The 23,486-nt window shown below is 49.0% G+C and overlaps 3 protein-coding genes across 15 annotated transcripts; 2 read left to right on the plus strand and 1 right to left on the minus strand.

Annotated features, from left to right (window-relative positions):
* Positions 1-271: 271 nt before the first annotated feature.
* Positions 272-16,245, plus strand: RAB41 (RAB41, member RAS oncogene family). Of its 13 annotated transcripts, none has more exons than XM_042825043.1 (9): positions 333-421; positions 1,839-1,897; positions 3,558-3,611; positions 5,286-5,391; positions 8,679-8,787; positions 9,058-9,169; positions 11,187-11,280; positions 13,486-13,552; positions 13,875-16,245. In XM_042825043.1, exons 2-9 carry the CDS (start codon positions 1,872-1,874, stop codon positions 13,937-13,939), a joined length of 633 nt encoding a protein of 210 aa, XP_042680977.1. In that variant the 5' UTR covers positions 333-421; positions 1,839-1,871; the 3' UTR covers positions 13,940-16,245. The 13 variants fall into 13 exon arrangements, with proteins under 13 accessions (XP_042680975.1, XP_042680973.1, XP_042680974.1 ...); XM_042825048.1 differs by having other exon boundaries at positions 8,682-8,787; XM_042825044.1 differs by lacking the exon at positions 333-421 and adding an exon at positions 603-693.
* Positions 14,628-19,082, plus strand: LOC122163645 (START domain-containing protein 10-like). The gene is made up of 6 exons (XM_042825025.1): positions 14,628-14,705; positions 16,267-16,504; positions 16,578-16,725; positions 17,039-17,142; positions 17,385-17,780; positions 18,356-19,082. The coding sequence occupies exons 2-6, from the start codon at positions 16,361-16,363 to the stop codon at positions 18,575-18,577; spliced, it is 1,014 nt and encodes a 337-aa protein (XP_042680959.1). The 5' UTR covers positions 14,628-14,705; positions 16,267-16,360; the 3' UTR covers positions 18,578-19,082.
* Positions 19,083-19,959: 877 nt separating this feature from the next.
* Positions 19,960-23,423, minus strand: PDZD11 (PDZ domain containing 11). The gene is made up of 6 exons (XM_042825051.1): positions 23,294-23,423; positions 23,127-23,210; positions 22,492-22,548; positions 22,069-22,167; positions 21,846-21,906; positions 19,960-21,058 (listed from the first exon to the last, which is right to left on the minus strand). Exons 1-6 carry the CDS (start codon positions 23,378-23,380, stop codon positions 21,024-21,026), a joined length of 423 nt encoding a protein of 140 aa, XP_042680985.1. The 5' UTR covers positions 23,381-23,423; the 3' UTR covers positions 19,960-21,023.
* Between the last annotated feature and the right edge of the window lie 63 nt (positions 23,424-23,486).

Here is a 23,486-nt window from a genome sequence, read left to right on the forward strand (position 1 = left end):
CTCCGGCGCTCGCACGGCCCAGCAGCGGCCCCGAGCGCCGTGTCGCCTGTCACCGGCCAGAATGACGCGATGTTTTCGGCGTGTTTATAAATAAACCGACGCGAAACGAGAAACAGAGTCGTTTTGTAGGAGCGCTACAACGGGGGTGGGCTCGAGACCGCCGCCCACCGCCAGGTGACGCTGTGCCGCGTCGGTGACGCCATCGCGGCGGCGGCGGAAGTGACGCCATCGCGGCGGCGGAAGTGACGCGCGGCGCGGCGGGCGGGGCGGCGGTGCCGGTGTGTGCTCGGCGGCCTCTTCTTCTCCTCAGTCACGGCTCCGGCTCGGCCTCTCCGCGCCGCCATGTCCGCCCCAGGCAGCGGCGGCGAGTTCGGCAACCCGCTGCGGAAGTTCAAGCTCGTCTTCCTGGGCGAGCAAAGCGGTGAGCGGGGCGGGGGTTGGGCCTGGTGCTGAGGTGCCGTTAGGCGGGGCGGGGCCGGCGGGGCGGCGGCCGGAGCGGGAGGGGAGGGGAGGGGGGGGGAGAACCGGGGGTGGCGGGGCGGGTCGGGCCAGGCCCGGCCGGGGGGTCGGTGGGTCGGTGGGTCGGTGGGCAGGGAGGGCTCGGCATCGCCTCACCGCCCGCGGCTGCGCTGCGACTGCCGTCGGTCTCCTTTCAGCCGGACGCCGGCTCTGTTTCGTGCCCCTGCCCTCACGGTGCGTGGATGACTTGCGTTATTTTCTTGAAATCGGGGTGCTCCGTCTGTGTCGCTCTCCCGTATTTATCGTCTCCTCGACCGCAGGACTGCGTCTTGCAGGAATTTCCAGAAGTTTTCAGGTTGAGCTGCCTCAGCGAGGCGGGATCCATGTTGCTGCTGACAGGTGCTTGCCTTCCTGTTGCTGGCGCTCACCATTTCGCTGCTTTCTGCAGCTGCTTATTCCTTTTCTTTCCTCCCTTCTGTCTGTGTTTTTTGCAGCTTCCCAAGAGAATCAGGGATCTTTGGTTCCCGTTCTCATCAGTCCTTGCACTATTTCTCTTGGTGACATTTGGATATGTGCGTTTTTTAAGCAAGCTATCAAAGTTCACAGGATCACAGAATGGCCCGGGTTGGAAGGGACGTCAAGAATCACAAAGCTCCAACCCCCTGCCACATGCAGGGCCACCAACCTCCACATTTCACAGCAGCCTGGGCTGCCCAGGGCCCCATCCAACCTGGCCTTGAACACCTCCAGGGATGGACGGGGCATCACAGCCTCTCTGGGCAGCTGTTCCAGCACCTCACCCCTCTCCTAGTACAGAACTTCCCCCGACATCCAACCTAAGTCTTCCCTCCTTCAACTTAAAACCATTTCCCTTGCCCTGCTGTTATCTACCCTTTCCAAGAGTTTACCTTATATCTAAATATCATTTATGGACAAATGATCTCAGTATTAAACGTTGCTTTTCTGTAGAGCTAGTGACAGCTAATTAACGTCCAAGGCAACACTGTGTCAGCTTTTGATGCTTGCATCTGGGAGTCCCAGACTTGGTGATTACATAAGTGCCCAAATATGAATAACAAAGCAGATTTACTGCTTGCTCAAAGCAAACAGGCAGCTCTATGCTGTTCTCATCATAACATACCTAAATTGAGGGTCAGGTTTCCATAGTGATTAGGTTTTTTCTTAGATTCCTTTGACTTAGTGCTCACTTATTATCTCATGAATGAATTTCTCAGCTGGTTATTTCCCAGGTGGGAGTAGCTGGGAAGTAGCCTTATGTTGGCAATGTCATTCTGGCAGTCAGTGGTACCAGTGTGTGAATCCTGACCAGCAGGTTCTTCCACTGCTCTTTGAAAGTAATTTTGCCTCTTCTTTTATAGTTGGGAAGACCTCTCTGATCACCAGGTTTATGTATGACAGTTTCGACAATACTTACCAGGTATGTGGTAGACACTCCTCTGTGAACACATCTGTTTTCCACTACTAAAATGCATTCCTGTTGTGCACGTCTCCACGAGGTATCAATTGAGTATCATACACGAGACTGTAGTGCGAGTTGAAACGTAGATCAGACTGGGTTTCAGTCCCAGTGTGCTATCAGGGTGTGCAGTGAGCAGGAGAGCTGTGAGGTTTAGATCCTGTTTGGGTGTTGGAGAACTTGGAGGAAAGCAAAGAGAAACGTTGGTTTATGGGATCAGTGAACAAAAAAGACAATGGTGAGGATGAGTGAAGGTCAGTATGAGCATCAGGAAATGGGGAATAAGGTACACTCGTGCTTCTGATAGTTCTTGGTCTCTGCTATCTTTATAGACGTCCTGTTAAAATAGTAGTTGAGTCCAGACTACATGGATGGGCCCCCAAGAAGTCTACGTGGTGTATTTTCTCTCTGAGTCTCTCTCTTTTTAGTTTTTAAATGTATGTCTTGTTTTTTAGCTGAAAGGGTATAGATAGAAAAAGTCAGGGAAATTTTGGCAAGGAGAGAGCAGGGTAGGGATGGAGAGACTTCAGACTGAGAAGCTCAGCGTGTGTAGGAGGCGCAGAGATCTTGGGAAGAGTCAGCTGAAACAAAATGGCTTAGTGGTATTTCAAAGGAGTGCTGAATGTCTTTGAGGAAGATGAGACTGTGGTGGCCTCTTTTAATGCAGGCCAGGAAGAGTTATTGGTTTCAGTTGGAGTAATTTCAAGCTGGAAGGTAACAGAGAAGGTGGTTTTCTGGAGGGCGAGTCATTTACTGAAACCAGATCCACTTGTGCTTTGTGTGCTTTTATTCCTAACCCTTGTTAGGTGCTCTGGAGGGTTTATCTTGTTGTGAGCTGTCTTGGCTGCAGAAAACAGGGCTCCTAGAGAAGAGCTACTGACTGCAGAAATTGGCAGCTGTGGTTTGATATCAGCTGGTCCGTGTTCTAATGGATGCTTCCAGAACACGTGGTGCTGCCCGTGTTTGAGTCTGGAGATTGTACTAAAATCTGTTCAGTAATCAGTCACTTGTTTCCTGGGGTTGTGATGGGCTGGGATGCCTGCTTGATTTAAATGCCTGCAAACGTTTAACACCTCTAACTTCGTAAGTTACTTTGGGTGTTTCTGTAGTGGAATGTCTGTGCAGCAATGGAAATGTGAATGGAGGGAGGTAGATGGAAAGAACTGCTTGGGAAGTGCAGCTTCTGGTTGTCCTTAAAAAGGAAGAGCATTCTCTGTTGTTGGATAGCCCTGAATCAACGTTACTTTTTAGGTTTCAGCACAGTTGCTCACAATTTATTTGCTCTACCTTCTGGTTATTTCTAATAAGAGAAATGTTACCAGAACGAATTGCTGTAAAGCAGAGGGAGATGACAGGACAGATACGATCTGCGCTGAGATGCACGAATGTCAAGGAGGTAAAATTAGAATTTGGAGGATCTTGGGAGTTGAGAAGTGTTGGAAGAATAGTGTGAAATAGAGATGGTGGAGATACCCAGATTGCTTTGTTTTTATCAACTCTTTTGAGGGCAAATGACTTCAGCAGCTAAATTACAAGTTAGCGAACGTTCTTTAGAGATTGTGTAGAAAGATCTGATCTGCAGATCCTGGGAGGCAGTTCCTAACGCTTTTCTTCTTTCCAGGCAACCATTGGAATTGATTTCCTGTCAAAAACAATGTATCTCGAGGATCGCACGGTAAGTGAGGCGTCCGTGTGACGGTGTGGCAGCAGCAGCTGCTGTGGTGCTGTTTGCTGGCCAGGCCTCCAGCGGCTGCTGGAACCCCGCAGCACCTTCAGAGGGACGGCCTTTGTTGAGTCAGATCACTGACCCATGGCCTTGCTGGTACCCATTAGTGTGTAAGGCCTCCAGCACTGAGCCTGATCCTTCTGTGCAGAGCTGGGCCGAGCCCATGTCCGAGCCATGGGGGAGCGGCTGGCTGCTCTGCTTGAGAGGCACGCTTTGCTCCCAGGATTTACAGTGCTGTCTGTAGGGGTTGTCAGTGTGACTGGATGTGGACAGACCCCAGGAAGCAATTCCAAGTTTTGAAGTCATTCAGGATTAACAATAGTGGCATGGTTCCTCTTTGCAGAAAGGTTCTATTTGTAGCACAATGCTGACTTTCTGTTAATAGAGCGTTTTTGAATTTAGCTTGCATGAGACTCCATTTTGCAGAAGGATTTCCCTTGTATCTCTCTCCTGTCTTTCAGCATCTGCCCATTTGTTCCTGTTTTGCTAGCAGTTGCCTTTTTGCTCATTTTATTACTGGCCAAGAAGCTGCTGGCAGGAAGGAGGGGTCAGCGCTGCAGTGGAAGCCTTTTGCACTGTTTTGGGTCTGTTGCTTTTGAAGAAATCTCATCCCTGTGTGTGGCGAGATTCTCCTGAGTGCTTCTCTGCCATCTTACCAGCGACTGATTGTTAGAAAAGACCTTACTGAATCTTTGGGAGAGCTGCTTGGAGAATGTTCTTGTGTTGTTAGCAGATCTTGAGAATGCAGCTTGACAGCTGTGAAGTCAAGGTGGAATGCCTGTGTCTTGTTTGCAGCAGTCCGTAGGTCTCAAGCGTAGTCCTGGTTCCTGATGGCTGTGTAGGTCACGGTGCCGTGCACCTCCTGGCCTGCTAGCCAGAAAAATGGCTGGTATACTGTTAGCTTTCTTAATTATTTATCCTGTTAAAATAACGAGAGGTGCTGAGTGAAAGTCAGGAGGGAGAAATACTAGCACACCAAGCTAGACAATGGAGTGGTTTCTCAGATATGGCTAGTCCTATATTTTGCTATAGGCTTTGTCTGCTGTACTTGAAATGAAGAATGTGAAGCCTCCAACTGCAGCTTATGCTTTGACATCTATGTCTTTATGCCAAATAATGTCCTGTATGTAGTGGATTGTACCCCACTGCTGTTCCTAGGCAGTTCACATCAGAATTTCCAGTGGATTAATCAAAACTGTGTCTGGATGATGCACTCCTTAGGATTTGGAGTGGCCGTATCTAGCTAGCTTTAGGCTGCAGTCTGTATGACTTGTGTACCTGGAGTCCCCCTGTGGCAGAATGCACTGAGGTATGTATGCACAGTTCCCTCCTTAGCAGACAGGTTTGGAAGCTACTGTAGGGATATTTAGGACATGGGAGAGTGTGCTTGTGTACGAGTTGCTGCTGGTCGTGTGGAGGGGGAGAGGTTTTTCTGGTGTGTCAGGTTGCAGTTAGAGGTACCGCTGCCTCTTTTCACGCTTCTGTTCCATGTTAACTTTCCTTTTGTTGCATTTTTTTTAACCATGCAGGTTTTTTTTCTTTTTATTTCACTGGAGTTTCGGTTTTGTTTTCCATTTTCCTGCCCTTTCCTTTCCCTCCTCCCTGCACTTTTCCGTTTCCCAGATCAGGCTGCAGCTGTGGGATACAGCCGGCCAGGAGAGGTTCCGCAGCCTCATTCCCAGCTACATCCGTGACTCTGCTGTGGCTGTCATTGTCTTTGACATTACAAGTAGGTATTGAGCCTGAGTGTCTGCAGAGGCCTTGCTTGTAACGTGTGCCTTTTGTGCTTTGGAGGCAGTGCTGGTTTCTGAATGTAGTTCAGTGCAGCGTCTGATGCACGGACTCAGATGCGAACGATGCGAATCGTTCTCTACAAGGTCTCACATCGCTTACATACCTTCACAGGTTTTCTTTTTCTAGCTTTCCCATCCACTCCCACAACTTTCCCATCCACCTTTACGTGTCAGCAGAGCATTCAGCAGAGCGCCCTTCAGCCGCTCACACAGGCGCTTGTCCAGTCAGAGCTGTGAGACGTTGGTTCTTCTAGAGCTGTCCTTGTTATCATGCTGTTTATCTTGCTCCACAGCTTCTGCTCTGAACAGTTTTTCTTGTATTCCCACAGTTAGCATAGAACATCAGCCCCAGAACTGCAGGTGTTTTGTGGGCTGAGGGGGAAAATAGGTGAGCATCAAGCCCCCAAACCAACGTAAACCCCATCTCCTGACACCTAAACTGGGCAGTCATTTAAGTCTTGTCTGCTCAGAAATCAAACTGTGGAAATGATACAGAAAACTGCCCTGGCAGGTGGGTGAATAGGGGTTATGGCTGTGTGTGACTTCGTGGAATAAAAGGTGGCTGGTAGCCTTTAGAAAACTTCTTAGCTTTTCTGTTTGTTTGGTTTTTTTTTTTGTGGGTTCGTTGTTGTTTTTGCTGTTGTTTTTGTGCTTTTTTCCTGTTTTGGTGTTTTTTGTTTTGTTTTTTCAAATCTTCATATGTTTTCTCCACTCTGGGTAACGAGAGAGGTAATAGAGGAGACAATTTCAGAGGCCAAACCAGTGAGTTACTGCCAGACTAGGTAAAACACTCATTTAAATAGAAGCAACGTGGTGACTTGTGAGTATTCAAGACTCGCATTTCACTGAAGAGCAGAACTGACAACTCATGTGAGTCACCAGGGAGCTTTTGAGAAGGAATTCCTCTCACCACAATTTCTGAAGAATGAATGAGTTTATATGGAAACTGTCTGTAACTCTTGGCATAAGCATTTTAGTGTATGAGAATAATTTCATGGTAACTCTGTTATCACTTCCACTTGATCTGGCTTTTTCAGCAAAGTGAGCTGCAGCATCAGCTACACAGGATTCATACCCCCTGAATTAAGCTGAAGTAAAGAAAGCACCACAGATTTAAACAAACAAAACAGCACTCCTTTGGCTTGCCTTCCTTCTGTCGCAGACCGTACCTTACTGGGAGTCTTTATGGGTCAGGAGATTGTTTCACTTTGGAAGGTGGAAGTGCTGAGCAGCTGATCACAAACTGCCCTCAGAACGAGAGGTTGATCGTAGCAAAAATAATCACGGTGTTTCAGTTCTGTAGCTTAAGTATTTAGGGAGGATTTCTGGTTTGGTGCAAAGTATTGTAAAGCTGATCTTTCGGGGTCTGAGGGGTGCTGAGATGTGCTGGGAATGGGTTCGCATGAGCAGAGTTTCAGGCTGCAGAGGCTGGCATCTTTTCCTCCCAGCTGTTGTGACAGGTTTAGGAGGCTGTTTATCCAGGCAGGTGGAACAATCTTGCCACAGTCTAGCTTGTTATTAACAACTTCCAGACGTGTCAGAAATAGTTAAATGACAGCTGATCTCATCGTGCCTCAGTAGTGGTCTGATCTTTTCAGATAACATCATTTTTTTCCCTTTACTGCTCTTTGTTCTGTGCTTAGCAACTAGGAAGCTTTTAGTTTTGTCACGATAGTGAAGGAATACGCTTGTGTGCTCTTGAGGGCATGATAATGGTGACTGAGGGGATTACAGAAGTAGTTTCCAGTCTGAATGGAAGCTGAGCTGTGCATTTGCACTGTCTTTAGTAGCAGCTGTATTTGGGAACCTCAGTCTTCTGTAAGTTCATGTTGATCACAGTTGTGTAAAACAGGGACAGTCCCGTGAGTACCTGCCAGGATGCTCTGAACAAGTACAGCAAGCACTGCTGGCTCCACTACTTGTTCCTCTTCAACAAGATCAGCAGGGCCAGCCAGTCACCTTCAGTCGCTTTTGTGATTGTGAGTCTGCAGTCTAGAGCATTTAAATCACCCCCTTGGTGAATTTTGTGGGTGAAAAAAGCTGGTGCAGCAGTAATGTTTTACTGCTCCTGTAAGGAGCTCATTGTGAAGTTCAAAGCCCAGAGCCTGAAGCAGTCGTTACTATCAGTCTGATCTGCCAGCAGTGGCGCTTGGAGTTCATCACCCTGAGTTTCCAGGGGTAGTGAGGAGCCCTGATCTTTGCTACTGTAACAGCAGCTGCCTTTAGAAGAAGGAGCCCTAGCTGTACAGCCCAACTGTAAGCTCTGATCTTCCTGAAGTCCTTGGGCAGCCATGTGGGTGTTCTGATACAGATATGTCTTGTTTAACCTGTTGTATCAAGACATTTTGCAGACGTGTGCATCTATGTACATTTTTCTTGTAAACAAACCAACCATCAGACCTTCAGAAACTGTTTTCTCCCTTGCAGCCTATCTCCTGCCTGTGGTTATGACTGCATGCACCACATATTCATACATACTAAGAGGGGAAAAGGATGGTAGCAAACCAGATGCTAGTGCTGTCATTCAATAACTTGGTTTGTGTTTGGAGATCACGGTGGTTCTGGAGATAAACTGTATCTTACAGCATTTGGTACTTGGTTCTGACTCTTGTGCTTATTAAAAGGGGAGAGCCCAGTGCCCTTTTTGCACATGAAGCCTGTATAGTAGCATTTGCTTTTTTTTTTCTGCTGGAAATTAAGTTATCAGTTGCCCTGATGTTGCATGAAAATCTCCATTGCCATCTTCTGGCTGCATCATGCTGGGAGAATGGATGCTGTTGCACTACTTGGTGTCAGACTTGAGGTAGTTAGGTGTCTGCCATGTAGTAAATGCCCCAAGAGTTTTAACTGGGTCGTGGTGGGCCGGGAGGTCTTGCATGAATAACCCTGGGTAGGCTGGGAAGGTGGCTCTGTTACGTACCTGTGCCTTTAGCAGCAGTGGCTGGAGGTGGCAGCCGTAACCTGGAGCTCTTTGGGATGTGGTGGCCATGGGAGTAGGAGAATCTCTAGGCAAGCAAAGGAGGTAATGAAAGCACATTGCGTGCAATCAGAATCTGCAAAGCCAAATTGTGCGGTGTGCGGGTGTTTGCAGCTGGATTACAACTGCCAGCTTCTGAGACTGAGCTGCGTGTGGTCGGTTCTAGAAATGGCCTTTCTCTAAAGGACAGTTTCCTCCTTTCTTTTCTCTCCTGCGTTCTCTCTGCTCTCCCTGGCCTGGTACCAGCAGGTTCGGCTGCAGCTCTGGGACACGGCAGGCCAGGAGCGGTTCCGCAGCCTCATTCCCAGCTACATCCGTGACTCCACTATTGCTGTGGTAGTCTATGACATTACAAGTGAGTGATCTTCGGTGTCTCGTTGTTTGAAATCCTGCATGTGAGCAGAACCGCTCCCTCGAGTTCTGCGTAAAGATGATTAACAGTAGAAATGTCCCCCTGCCCCCGTGGGTTTTTGTGTTTGGGCAGAAGACGATTTGTGGGTCATTTGTGTGTGATGTGGGGAGACTTGGAGAGCATCTGGATGCAGGCGTACCCAGATTCGTGGGTTTTCTTTCTCGCTTCAAAGTAGTTTTATCCTTAGCATTCCCGTTTGCTTCTTCCTTACAGACTTGAATTCCTTCCAGCAGACCTCCAAGTGGATTGATGATGTTCGGACAGAGAGGGGAAGCGACGTCATCATCATGTTGGTGGGGAACAAAACTGATCTGGCAGACAAGAGGTAATAGAGGAGCTGGTGGCCTTGCTGCCCTGGCCAGGAAGAGCAGGGAACTGGCTGCCTTGACTCTTAAAGTCCCGTGGATTTCACATCTTAGGGCGTGCTGTAAAATGTTTGCCTTGAAAATTCCTAATTCTGTGATGCTGCTTCAACTAACAGCCACCAGAATAGCTTTTCAGAGGACCACATTCTGCATTTCTATTTCAAATTCATCCCTTTATTGTTGAATTAAGAAAACATATTTAATGTTTTCAGAGATTTTCCTTTATGAATGCATTGGAAATAGCGTAGATAAGGAAAAATTGTTTATTTCAATGGTCAGCTTCACCATTAGTTGACAAAAAGAAAATGGAGAATGCAGCTTCTGACAATCCCAGTACTTTAAACTAACACATGCGTGCATATGGGTACTCTGAGATGTGTTCTTTGTGTTTCAAAGGGTATATGAGACCTCAAAGTTATGAGGAATTTTTATTTGGTGTAAAAGAATCTCAGGAAAAAAAAAAAAACTGGGCAATGCCTGGATGTCACAGTAAAACAGAGTCTTATGAAATCAAAACCTGGCTGTTCATGAGACGCTTCCAATCACAAGATACCATCTTCAGAAGCTGTTTTCTCAGAAAAGAAATCCTGCACTATTACCTGGGTTGCCTGCTTGTTTACTTTTCTCCTCAGTATGATGTGCTTAACAGCAGTCTGACCGTTCCATTATTGGATGTTGCCATGTTCTAAATCGTAAACTTTGCTTTACTCACCCCTGAGATGTAAATCCTGCCATGGGAAATATCGTGGTGCTTTATTTTTTCCTTCCCCTTACATTTTGGTGTTGTACAAATGCTCATGTGAGACAAGAGCCAGCATCCCTGGCTGTACAAGGATGCTTTTTGCCCTTTGTCCCGGTGCAAGTCGTGCTATTAGTTTTTAGTTTGCTGTGCCTAGCAGGAAAAGCACAGTACTAAAACTCATGATAGTTGAGGTTTTCCTGAGTGCTGCGTGGGCTTCTGCACTGATGATACTTGTGGAGATGTTTCCTCTGCCCTTCACACCTTCCCATCAATTGTTCTACTTTTCCCAGCTCCATTGGAGGCCAGTGCAAGTAATCCATGCCTTACGCCCCAGAAACATTGGGGGAACTCAGTGCCCCAGAGCTTCAGAAATGGGATTGATGTATAGAGCTGACTTAGGTTAAGAAATCCAGGTAGCAAGAAGTCAAGAGTGGTCTGGCCTCTGATTTCAGCTCCTAAAAGCATCTGAATGAAATCTGATGGGTTGTAGTTCATTCAGCAGCTCTGTGTGCTGACCAGCTGCTATCACTTACGCCCTCCCAGGAGCTGGAAATACCTGCAGCTCTCTAACTGAATAATCTGGAGTTCAGATTTGAGGCTAATTTGTACCAATTTGCATTTTTTTTTTTGGTAGAACTGTAAAACCCAGTGGGAAAATTCCTGCCTTGCGTTATTTTCTGGTGGTACAGAAGAGTGTGCAGAACAGCTGTTTCATCTCTGCCATACAAATATAAAAACCAGAAACTTATTTGAACCATAGCTGTGGTTGGAGTTGATGTAGCACTGAAAATCAGAAGTTTAATTAAGTGCCAGCAGTCCTGGCCTAGGCTTGAATTTGCAGTTTCATGTAAATCCTGGCATCAGTAAAAGAAGCCCCACTGTCTTGACCAGAACTGTAAAATAAAAGCAGCTCTGTGGCAAGCTGCAATGCTGGGCCTCTTAATTCTGGAAAAAAACACACTATCAGTTTGAACCTTATCACATTATTCTTTTAAGTACTATACAGCATATTGGAACCCATTCCCCCTGAGTGATGATTCAGGTTGAGTTCTGGTGCCAAGAAGCTGAACTCAGGATAGCAGTGGTTTTATTTGCTGCAGCCTGTTAGTTTTTCTTTCCTGTTCATGTTGCTTCAGTTGGTGGCTGGTTTTTCTGCAGTTTTCTTTTTATCAGTTTTTGGACTATTTTTCTTTGTTTTGGTTTTTCTTTTCTGTGATTTGTTCTCATTGCTGTAGACAGGTTTCTATAGAGGAGGGTGAGAGAAAAGCCCGAGAACTGAATATGATGTATATTGAAACCAGTGCTAAAGCAGGATATAATGTGAAACAGGTATGTACAGGGCATTGGTCAGAGATGCACTTGCAGGTGCTTGCACACAAGCTGTAGCTGCTGCTAGAGCCTTTCTGATTTCTTTCTGCAATCTTGTGGAGTTCCCTTCAGTTGGCTTTTGGGAAATGGCTTTTTGCAGCAGGTGCAGCTCATGGGGATTCTTCCTTCCCTTGGGAATGCTGTGAATGAGACTCAAATGTATTGCATAAAACTTCATCCTGTGCTGATCACCCTTTAGTAATGGTCTGAAGTCCAGCTGCTCTCTGAATCACTTGCCTGACGTCTCCTCAGCTGGAGAACTCAGGGGTCTTAAATGCCCAGAGCTCCTGAGGTCTCCACTTCTGGCCTCTGCACCCTGGTGATGGGCAGTGAATGGGCCTTTCACTGACCAGTGTCTCACTCACAGATATCTCCAATTCCTCTTGACTGTTTTTCCTTTCTGTCTTTCTGCTTCTGTTTGCACCTTTGTCCAGGCAAATCACTACAGAAGAAGGGGAACAGAGAGCCAAAGAGCTGAATGTGATGTTTATTGAGACCAGTGCAAAGACTGGATACAATGTGAAACAGGTAGATGGATCTTCTGTTCTCGAGGCAGGAAGTTTGTACTTTCCTTTTGCTCTGTGGGAGGATTAAGCTTCTGCTTGGGGTTCGTGTTCTTCAGATCTCCTTCAGATACTTGCTTGTATTTGCTGTCAGCCTCTGAAATGCTCCTTGCCCAGTGGTCACTGCTGCTGCTTTACCTAGTGAAAGCTTCCCTCGTGTCAAATCAGTGAATCCCTGTTAAAGCTAAGGAAACTTACCTTGAAAGATAAGAGGATCTAAAAATGAAATATGCTGAGGAATAGAAATGGCAGTGCTCAGTGCAGCCTGTCTGACTTCATTCCATCCATTCCCTTTGCTGCTGCTAACCGTGAACGCAGTTTTGTAAAATCAGTTTTGACTCCAGTCGAGTCAGTAGCATGTGCTGATGCTTCAAGTGGAAGTTTCTGGTTCTGTTGACGAGCCACAAAAAAGAAATTGCAGAATGATTGAGGTTGGAAGGGATCTCTGGAGATCTTGTCCAGCCCTCGTGCTCGAATCATAGTCAGCTAAAGCAGGCTGCCCAGATCTGACTCCAGTTGGATTTTGAATATGCCAAAGAGTAGAGACTCCATCTCTTCAGGCAACCTGCCCCAGTGCTCAGCTACCTTACAGCTGAGGTAAAGGATCTGCAGAGAGCATAAGTGTGAGTAGTGTTGGGAAACTGCCAGCTGGGATACCTGCTGAACTTTGCTGCACACCAGCTGGCTGGAAGAGCCTGGTGATAGGATTAGGGGGTGAATTTTGTTCCTGAGGCTGTTTTGGTGCTCAGTGCCTTGATTTGTTTTCCAAGTGACATGTTTTGAAGGTGTGGATGAGAACCTCTGCCAAGCTACTGTGAAGAAAATTCATTGTCAGCTGGTGGTTCCTTTAGTCCTTTAAATGAGAAGCTTTTACACGGCATCCTTCACCTGGCTGTCCAGCAGTGTCTGTGTTGTTTGCTGCTTCATTAATGGTGGCAGGAGGAGCTCTGAGCACTGGTTTAAAACTATGCAAAACCATTTTCTGTCTTTATGAGCATATGCTTGTCCTTCCCAGCTCTTGTACATCCTTAATAGCTTAAAGCAGCTCACCCAGGCTGGCCATTCTGCCCAGAGGTGGCTGTTTCACAGCAGGACTGAACTGAAAGGGTTGGCTGTAGAGCCTTGGTTGTTCCACAGGCTTCTGGAGCACACCTCTGAACAAACTAAAGGCTTGTTGGAGGTCCCGAGCCAAGCACTGTAATGTAGCTGTGTGTGAAAGCAGTTGAGGCTGGAAATAGTAAATGATAGCCTCTGAGATGCTTACCTGTATGCAGGGGGGATTTGTTTTTGTACATCCCTAGATGAACAATTTCTAATGAGAAAGAACTCCATGTTCAGCTCAAGGAAAAGCAGATAAAAGCAAGTCACCTGTTTGGTAGGCATTCAGTGGCTTCATTTCCTTAAGCAGGCTCGTTAAATTGTTTATGGAAAAAAGTCTTGTGGCATTTGATTGTTGCTTTGCTTGCTAAAATACCCACGTAACAAGTCTGTAAGATGCTCAGGTCTGCCATGGAGCAGTATGGGGTGGGTTTTGTGGTGTTTTTAGTTCCTGACACGGATTTCTTTCCGAGGAGCTCTCAGTTCACCTGTTGCTGCCTTTCAGCTATTCCGTCGTGTGGCTGCTGCCTTACCCGGGATGGACAGCACACCAGAGAAGAGCAAAGAAGACAGTATCCTTGTTTTCTGGATATCATAGGATTTGGCAATTAATGCTTTGTGAGTGTGGGCTCGCTGGCTTGTTGGCACATTGGAGGGAATGGGGCCAGGGGGGTCTTTCAGATACACAGCTGAAAACGGAGCAGTGTGGTGCTTACCTGCAGCCGTGAAGTGTGGCCTCTGCTTGTGGTCTCTGTAGATACACAGAACTGCTTGTAAGTGCGCTCTGCTCTGACCAAGAAGGGCTGCTGACAACTCTTTACGATACTGATCATGCTCTCTGGGTCTTTTTTCTTCTCCTTGAGACGGGTGATTTCCTTAACTTACCTCCTGCAGTGATTGACATCAAACTAGAGAAGCCTCCTGAGCAGCCAGTAACGGAGAGCGGTTGCTCCTGCTAACAGGCCCGTTCTGTAGCAGCACATTCCCCAGCTGGCCAGTCTCACTGAAGAACATCACTGCTCATTGGCTAGGCAACCCTACTTTGGGCTGAAAAAACAATCTACTAAGCGAGCGAACTCCCTGTTTACGGTGGGGAGCAGCCCTGGCCGCCCCTCTTACTGCATGGTATGAGCCTTGAGTGCAGAATGAGTGTCCTGTCTTTTATTTTACTTTTTTATGTTGTTGCACTTTGGCACCGTGGTGCCCTTTACACTCTCTCTCTCTCTCTCTCTCTCTCTCTCTCTTCCTCCCCTTTCCCACCTTGAGCCTGTCTGCTCAGATATATCATGTGAATGCAATGGAAAAGCCACCAAGTTAGGGAAAAGACAAAAAAAAAATAAAGCTTGGGGGTGGGTTTTCCACTTTCCTTTACTGCCTTGCATATTAACTAGCTCCTGTCCACTCCAGTCTTGTCTGTTCTGCATCCCCACTTCCTCTGTTTAAAGGCTGCTCCTTTTACAACAGTCACTCAGACTTGGCCTTGCCTTTTTGGGCAGTACAGGTTATCTGTTTCTAGGCTTCCTGCAGGGCACACACACAATGTTTGCTCTTCGGTTTCTCCTTTTTGTGGATGATCTTGGCTAAGTTTTGCTCATGACTTCTGGGTTTTGCCCTGCACTCTGACCCTCATGTGACGCAAAACACTGGAAACTCCCAAACTCTTTGCTTCAGCCTTGTTGCTCCCATCTGCGTAGCAGAGACATCCCACAGATTGCTCCCTGCAGTGTGAGTATCTTCCTGTCTGGAGGATGTTGGTGCTTGGTGTGTTGGCAGTAAGATGTGGGGAAGGAAATGGGTACAGAGACTTTGCAGCATGAAGGTGGGTGGGGAGAAATCCTCAGGGTGATTTGTAGGGACCTCAGTCTTTTCTGTCAGCAGCGAAAGCAAACAGCTCTGTGGAGCCCATCACTGCAGGAGCAATACCTGGGAATCGTGTGTGCTGTTCAGGTTCCTTTCCTAGTCTCCATCCTTCTGTTTGCGGTCACATAGCCTAGGAGAGCAGGTGGGCTACAGCAAATTGCAGGCCACTGATAGCTGTTCTGGCTTCATATCTAGGTTGCTGCTCAATGAAATCACACACAGCTGCTTCTGCTTTTGTTGTGGTCTCAGAGAGTGGGGGGTAATACCCTGCTGCTTTTGGAATAGTGGTAGCAGAGATAAGTGCTAGCAGGGATTTATTACCATGGGTGAGTAGGGGAATGTACACTGCTAGAGTGCATTGTATTGTCACTTCTGGATGCCTGAGGTTGGGAAATAGCTCGCTTTTCCCTCAGCTCCCTGCCCCTGATTTCTAACCATGTTAGTAGAGCTCTTTGTAAACTTTCATTGTGATATTTTTTGTGTGTGTTTGTCCATCTGACCAATCCAGAAGTCAGGAGGTCTGTTGACAGAGAGGAGAAAAAGAACAGCCAGGTGGTTTTAAGCCATTCGCCAGTTCTTTCGTCACCCAGCCTATGTTGTATCACCGCTGGGGGGGAGCAGCACAGCGTGCCACGGTGTTAAGGGTACAACCAGGGACAGTGATGTTTGGGTTAGTGAGGCCCTCCTAGCAGGATGCCTTGTCGGTCACTGACACAGCGTGTGCACTTTGAAACCTGTGGGCTGGGGAAGGAGGGGAGGGGGTGACCTCGGGCTGGGTGCTGGTGGCCTTGTTGGAGAGGTGCCTGGTCGGAGTGCCGTGGCTGCTTCCTGGTCATGTTGGCTTACTGGCATCTGGTGACCGAGCTGCAGGTGGCTGCCCTTGTTCTCAGAGAGCTTTGTCCCTTCCCTCCACATGAGCTGGCCTGCAGGAGGAAGCTGGGATGTCATTTCCCCATTTCATTCTGGAGTGTCCCTACCCCTTACCCGCAGTTCCAGCCGGCATGGCTGGGTCCTCTGCGCCCAGCCCCAGCAGGAACTCAGCCCCTCCTCTGTACATACTCCTGTCACGTGGGAATTGCTGATATTTGTTGGTGTGTGTGTGTCTGCTGTAGAACAGGTTTTGCTGTCCCTTTCTCATGGGCAGGAGTGCACTGTGCCTGCCCTTGTATTGTTCTGAGTCACGGGCCTGGGGGGGAAAAGGGGGGGACCATAAGTAATGGGGGGAGGGGTAACTAGTGAAATAAAATAGTTCACTTCCCACTGTCTTCTCTATGGATGTGTATAATATTGAGTGTGTGTCTGGCCCTGCTGTCTCCTAGCTGTTAGCCAAGTGTGACTATTACTATGAGTATGGACTGTCCGACCACAGCCGTGTATCACACTAAATAAAGTTATTTCACCAACACCTCCTCTGTCCTGCTGGCAGCTTTGACGTGGCTGTAGGGGGCGGGAGCTGCTCTGCCCGGCCCCGGGGTGGTGACGGAGCGGGGCTGGGAGGCACTGTCCCGGTGCAGGGCCGCATGGAGCGGGCGCAGGTGCCCGACGCCGCTGCTTTCCGTGCCTTCAGGCAGCGCTGTCAGGATGGCAGCTGGCAGCGGGACCGCGGTGGGCTCGCCGTCAGTCTCCAACTGCCACCGCCTGGCTGTGCCGTGCACCAGCTCAAGGTGAGGGCCGGGGGCAGCACCGGGCCGGTGGTCGGATTCGGAGCCTCTTCTGAGCTCCCGGTGCTCCCTGCAGTGCCGCATCGATGTCCCGGACGTGCCGGCAGAGACGATGTACGACGTGCTGCACGACAGCGAGTATCGCCGGCAGTGGGACACCAACGTCATCGACACGCACGACATTGCCCAGGTGGCTGCCAACGCTGATGTGGGCTACTATGCCTGTGAGTGCAGGGGGCCGAGGGGTGGTGCTGGCCTTCTTTTGTAAAGCCTTGGTCTGTGTTCAGCAAGGTACAGCCCTACCCAGCCTGCCTGGCAGGAGGGACATAATTTGGGGTGCGGGATGCAGCTCAGCATTGCTGCTATGTGAGGTGGGCTGCTGAGGGATAGGAGTGGTATTGCGTGGAGATACTGAGGTAGCAAAGCAAGGTTGGGAGGATGCTTGGGCAAGGCAGGAGCCTCTTGAGGGATGCTGAGCTCCGTGGTTCCTTTGTGGTGCTTGGGCAGGGGAAGCAACTTTTTCCCTTCCTCATCCAGGGCGATGTCCAAAGCCCTTAAAGAACAGGGACGTGGTGATGCTGCGAGCCTGGCAGGTGGAAGATGGGTATCACACCATTATCAACTTCTCCATCAAACACCCGGTGAGTGAGGAGCAGGCTGGGCTAGAAGGCTGTCCTGTTACAGGATCCCAGGATCCCACCTATGTCTGGGGTAAAGTGGAACTCCCAGAGCCCATCGCAATTAGCTTCCTAATTCCTGGACGAGATCCCAGCTGGAGGCAGCTGATCTAGCCTGGTCGTTGCTCTGTGTATTCAGTGCTTGAGAGAGGGAGAGGGCAGGGAGCATGGGAGCCAGCATCTGACTGCCTGGTGTGTCTGCACAGAAATACCCTCCGCGCAAGGACCTGGTGAGGGCGGTCTGTCTCCTAACGGGATACCTGGTGCATTCAACTGGGCCCAACAGCTGCAGCCTCACCTACCTGGCTCAGGTGGATCCAAAAGGTAACTGGTGCTGCTGGACTTGTGGTGTGGTGATGCAAATTCTGGTCACAGTGGAAATCTGGCTTATAAGCCAAGAGTGTGTTTACGTTACATGGCCCTACCCTGTTCCAGACCCTCTGGTTAAATCTAATGCCACAGCTTGCTATCAGGGCTGTTGGATACTTGGTAGAAATAAAGCCATTTTCTGGTGCAATAACTTCAGGTTTTCTCCCCCAAATTTATTAGGGTCGTTGCCAAAGTGGGTTGTGAATAAAGCCTCGCAGTACCTGGTGCCGCAGGTGAGTGGAGCGTTTCTATGGTGCCTATGCCAAGTGCCACCCCATGGCTGGAGCACAGGGCTGGAGAATGGGTGTCCCTGGGCAGCAGAGCTGCACTAGCAATGTGCATCATGGCTCACCTCAGTGTGACACTGCATTCTGTCAGCCTTACCAGTCCCGACAGCTGACTGATTCATTTCCGAAGCCAGAGGGAGGTGAATAATGCCACTATTCCAGTTTCTACTTGTGGAATGTCCTCCCTCCCCTCTGCTGTTCATGCAACATCTGAAGAGGACCTCGAGGCTCAGGAGCTTTCGGAGGACCTAAACCAAGCAGCAGAGCAGGACAGGCACAGAGGTTTTCTGTGCCTTGATGGTTTATAGGAAGTTTGATTTCACTTTTCCTAAAGCAGCTGATGTATTTGGGAGATCTGAGCAATTAGAAAATGGTCCTACAAGGAAGCTAAAAACTGGCCTTTCCTGAGCTCCTATGCAGCCAGAAAAGAAATGCAGTAGCTGTCAGCAGTGGGCAGATTGCCGAGAGTTGGTCTAAGCTGCCACTGTTGTTTCCCTCTGTGCTTCCCTGCTTTTGATCAGATGTTAAAGAAACTGCACAAGGCCTGCGTGCAGTACCCTGCCTGGAAGCAGCAGCACAACCTAAACATGAAGCCCTGGCTGTACCCTGAGCAGAACAAGCTTCCCGTGCTGGCGCTGTCGGAGCTGGCACTGCAGCGTGCTGCATCGCTGGAGAACATCGACGAGAGCAGCCTGGCTGAAGAGAAGGATGAGAGCAGTGAGCACGGTGGCTTGGAGAACTGATGTTGCTCAGGCTTGTCTAGTGGTTTACAAGAAGGGGGGAAAGAGTTTTTTTACTGAAAAAAGAAATCTTCATGTTTGTAGCCTTTTCTCATGAACCAGCTGCGTGGCTCCTGGCATGCAGGCCCTGCTTACTGCAGGGCACACGGGATGACAGTCCCCACCTGGTAATGTTATGCTCTGGGAGAATTCATACCACGTATTTCTCAGGTGAAACCTGCCCTTACAGAATACAGCTTGTTCTGAGCTTGTTGCTCCCAAGAGGTCAAGTTACCTGTGGTACCTCTGCCAGGCTGCTCTACCAGCTGGTGAGTTACTCATTGACAAACTGCTCTTTGCCTCTGTCCTGTGAGTGGCTGAAATATCTTGTGTTGCTGGAGCTGTTGTTTTCCCAAAGGGAATCAGTAACTACCTGGTGTTTCTCTCCAGCTCTGAACGATGAAACAGACTGGTGACAAGTACAAGTGACAAGTACTGCTCTGTCCATTAAAGATACTTAAGCCATGAATGGTCCTTGAGAAGAATCCACTCCTTCCTTTTTAGCCCACAGCCATTTGTGGGGGCTGCAGAAGCACCTGAGCAATTCTGAGTATTTGCAGAGGAAGCTGCCCTGGGCAGGGCTGATTTCTCTGGTGCTCCTGCGAGGCTCTGATATAGGATTAAGAGGTGGGAGTTGTATTTGCTGTCCTCTGCGCAGTGAGGTCAAAGCCCTCTTTGCTCCTGGGCAGCATGGTTGTGCCAGAAGCCTGATGTGTGCAGTCGTCTGCTGTGCTTTGCACCAGGCAGAGCACAGGGGTGGCTTTGGAGCCAAGGATCAGCCCTTGAAACTTCACTCTGGCAAGCCTGAGCACAACCCCAGGGGAAGACAGCAAAATGAAACGTCATCTTGTTGTAATTTGTAAAGCTGGTGTGAGACTGGAAGCATACGTGCTCTGCATTTCCATAGAAGACCTCTTACTTTACTTCTCATGGTATTACAGTGGGTGGGCCTGGATGCTCATTTCCCTGATAGAAAAACTGACTTCTGTAGCTGAAGGTCTTTTTCCTAGCATTTTTAATTCTACTTCAGCTAAAGCGAATCTAGCAGGCAGAGTTGAAGCTGCGTTAGGGCTGCTGCTCCTAGCTGTCTCAAGTGATGTAACACAGACAAATCCTGTTGCAGCCCTTCTTTCTGGCAGCACTGAAATGCCACTCCAAACTAATCACAGGCTGACTTCCATCACAGTCAGAGGAAAAACACCCTTATAATAAGGCTGCACCTGGTATGGGTTCCCTGCATTCTTCCTGCAGGCTGAAAAGGCAATTGGAGCCACGCATTTCCTCAAGGGAGCGCTGAGGGTGGCAACAAACCCTTCAGAGACCTCCTGAGTGAGAATAAGACAAAGTCTGGTTGCTGTACTAGTTTTATTATTTCAGTTATTACAGTAAGTGGAAAACACCGTGTAGAAAGCCAGAGCAAGGGCTGTCCTAAAACCAGTTACAGTATGACACTATCCTACGTTTGTGCCCAGCTTTGCTGATAAACTGTAGTGTTTTCATCTGTGCCCTCCCAAGCACAAGGCACAGCAGGCTTTGTCCATTTTCTCAGTAGAACAGCTACCATATCACCATTTCAGCAGCAGGAGAGTGAATTGTCCCAGCAGGAGAGAACAAACCCAAGGCAGAGGAAAAAGGGAGAAGTTTACCTCAAAGTGGCAGGGAGCTCTAAGGGGAGCACCTGCAAGGGATGGGGCTGTGCCAAGTGAAGGAAGCAAGTTCAGTAAGTGAAACTTTAACAGTGCAAGCGCTGCACGTGAGGGAACCTGACTATGTGCTACTGCAGTTTAGAAACATGCTCTGAGCATCTTGGTCCTGTATCTCAGGGGTGGATGAGCAGCAACAAGGTACGCACGTGCCTCAGCAGACTAGTGCAGCTAGAGTTGTGCATTGAGTTTGACTGGATTTTACTCCTGTTTGAGTGTCAAGCAAACCCAGTAGTGTAGAGCAGAGGTAGAATAGTGGAGAAGGAAAGGACTTCATGTCACCAGAGAAGTGAACAGGTTGATCTCTTAGAGAAGGCCACGCTCTGCTGAAGTGCACTCGGGCACTCCTGGAGTTACATCCTAGCAACAGGGGCTGGATCCTGAACCAGCAGTGCATTCCTTTAAGTTGTATCCTACTAGAAGAGAAGCACAGGTCTGGCAGGACAAGCTGCCCCCCGGTACCCACTTTCATGCCAGCACTGCCAACTTGTTTCATCATCCAGTTCCAGAACAGACTGAAGCCCCATCCATCCTCCAGCTAAATAGGCTGTGGTGTTCCTTCAAGCAGGAAGCAGAGCTGACACCTGTGCAGTTGTGCCTCCAGTGACAACTGAAACTTAATACGTCATCTCAGATGTTGAGGAAAGGTAGTGGAGAGTTTCTTGCAGGACAGTTCCTCCAGAGAGGACGCCACAGACAGCTGCCTACTAGTGAACAGTTCTTTCTTTCTGTCTCTGGTAATCTGGACAGGAAAAAGAAGGCAAGGCTGAAGGGGCACGAGAGCAGTTGCTGATGGTGAGAAGAAACTAGCCAAGCTGTTACAAGAAAACAAATTCTGCTTATACTTCATTAATAGAAGCTGTTTACTGCCTTCATAGATAGCAGCTGGTTTTAAAATAGCACATTTGCATTTCAGCTAGTTGTTTCAAGTTATTTCAGTGCTTGTTTTAAAGCCCTCTCTTCCCTCACTGCTTAATTTTCTATACTTATGTTTAAGGGTCAGTTTCCAGTTTTATGAAGAATCCTTGTTCGGCTTCATTTGACCTTTCCCCATTCCTCCTTTCTTCCCGTGAGTATTTCTGGGCATTATGGGTTCAGAAATCAATAGCTAAAAAGTTTTTCCCTCTTGGCAATATTCAAACATCCTTACAGAGATGGAATGAGAACACAGGCAATGTTTATCTACATCAGCATAGGTCCGCTAGCAACAGAACTAGTTCCTGTGTTAACTGAAGGATAAGCAGGTTCTTGTACACTTCCATGAGAAACCATCTCAGCTTTTAGCACTGTTTTCTTAAGTCCTGCTCTACAAGATTCTATGCATGAGCAGTTGAAGCTACTCCCTGCTGTTTTCATTTGATAACTTTTCTGATCCCCAAATCAAAGACCAGTGTTTTCTAAAATGAAGACTGCTTGTGTGACAACACCTACAATTTCAGACTCATCACTGCTAAGCCCAGGTGAATCAGCAGGGATGCAGAGCAGTCTGTTGCCCAAGGAGAAATGATTTGGAGCTAGCAGGCACTTACTGTAAGGGAAGTAACGCACACGCATGGTGATTTCACGGGCTGTCTTCAGGATCTCCACAGCCTGAAAGCAGAAAGTTGATCAATGCCCAAACTGTTTTGGAGGATAGGAAACAGCAGTGCAGTTACACAGTGCCCCCAGCTGAGCTACTGAAGGAGAAGATGTATGCACCACTTCTCCTCCTCCTGTTTGGGAGAGCACATGCTGGGGAGCAGAAGTTCTCACCTTGCTGTGCTCGATGTCCTGGAAATCCACATCATTTACAGACAGCACCTGATCTCCTTCCTGCAGCCCAGCTCTGTGTGCATCTGAGTCAGGGATCACCTGCAAAGGGCAGAGCAGATGCAGCAGTGCTGACACTCTATGGTCAGTACTGCAGGTCCGAGAGCTTGCATAGCGTGTCCATGCAGCGTGTTCACACAGGGTGGGGGGTCATGTGGAGAACAGGGACTGCAGTGCTCCCTGCAGGCTAGGGAGGGGTAAGAAAATGGTGCAGCACTGCCTGCGTGCTACCTGGAAAGCGGCAGATTACAGCTCTGAGTCTGCAGACTCATCCAAAGGCAGATGACAGCCTCCACGCACACCCAGCTGGCTCAGCAACACCCAAGAGAACAGACAGAACAGAACACAGAGAGAGCACAAACACACCTTAGAGATGAAGATCCCCAGCTGTGAGGCCTTTCCTCCCCGGATGTTGAAGCCCAGCTGTGAGACAAACCAGATCAGCAGTGAAACGTCACTTCTATGGCAATCCCACCCCCAGTGCCCACAGGGTTGTCCTCTTGTGCCTGTCCTTTACCAGCTCCTCTCACAAGACATTGTCATTCCCTATGGCTGTCTCCCTCCTCCACACGCAGCACTCCCATCAGGGCAGCAGTCCCCCTCCCCTGCCAGGCTCAGCACCACAGAATCATAGAATGGCTCGGGTTGGAAGAAACCTCAAGGATCATGAATCTCTGACATCCCTGCCACAAGCAGGGCCACCAACCTCCACATTTCATAGCAGCCCAGGCTGCTCAGGGCCCCATCCAACCTGGCCTTGAACACCTCCAGGGATGGATGGGGCATCCACAGCCTCTCTGGGCAGCTGTTCCAGCATCTCACCAGTTTCTACTGACCATCCAGGCTTCCCCTCTACGTGCTCTCTGGCACTCAGTCAAAGCTTATCGGTCCCTCACAGCTTCGCCAATTTAGGGAAAACAACGTGAATTCAACAGGAAAAAAGGCCACACTGAGTTCAAGAGTGACCCGGTCAGGGCCGCAGCGGGGTCCCACAGCCTCACCTGCGCCCCGGGCGGCTTCTTGAGTACGACGGTGCGGGGCAGGAACTGGGTGAGCTCATTGTTATAGTCGGGGTGATAAACCCTCTGCAAAACAAAGCGGCGGGCCTGAGGCGCTGCCCCGAGCTGAGCCCTGCCGAGCCGGACCCCCCCTCGGAGCCTTCCCTCACCTCGTGCGGCGGCACCCATGCGGGCGGGCTCTCGTAGGGTGGCAGGAAGACCACCGGGAAATCATCGTAGGGCAGCCGGCCCTCCATACCGCGCCGCGCCCTTTCGGTCTCTCTCGGTCCCGGCTCTCACGCGACGCGGCGCGCGATGATGACGTTGAGCCCCGTGACTGGCGGAGCGGCGCGCGGTGATAAT

This window comes from Centrocercus urophasianus, unplaced genomic scaffold, assembly GCF_019232065.1.
Source record: "Centrocercus urophasianus isolate 14NV4802_14NV808 unplaced genomic scaffold, USGS_Curo_1.0 seq_24, whole genome shotgun sequence".
NCBI lineage: Eukaryota > Metazoa > Chordata > Aves > Galliformes > Phasianidae > Centrocercus > Centrocercus urophasianus.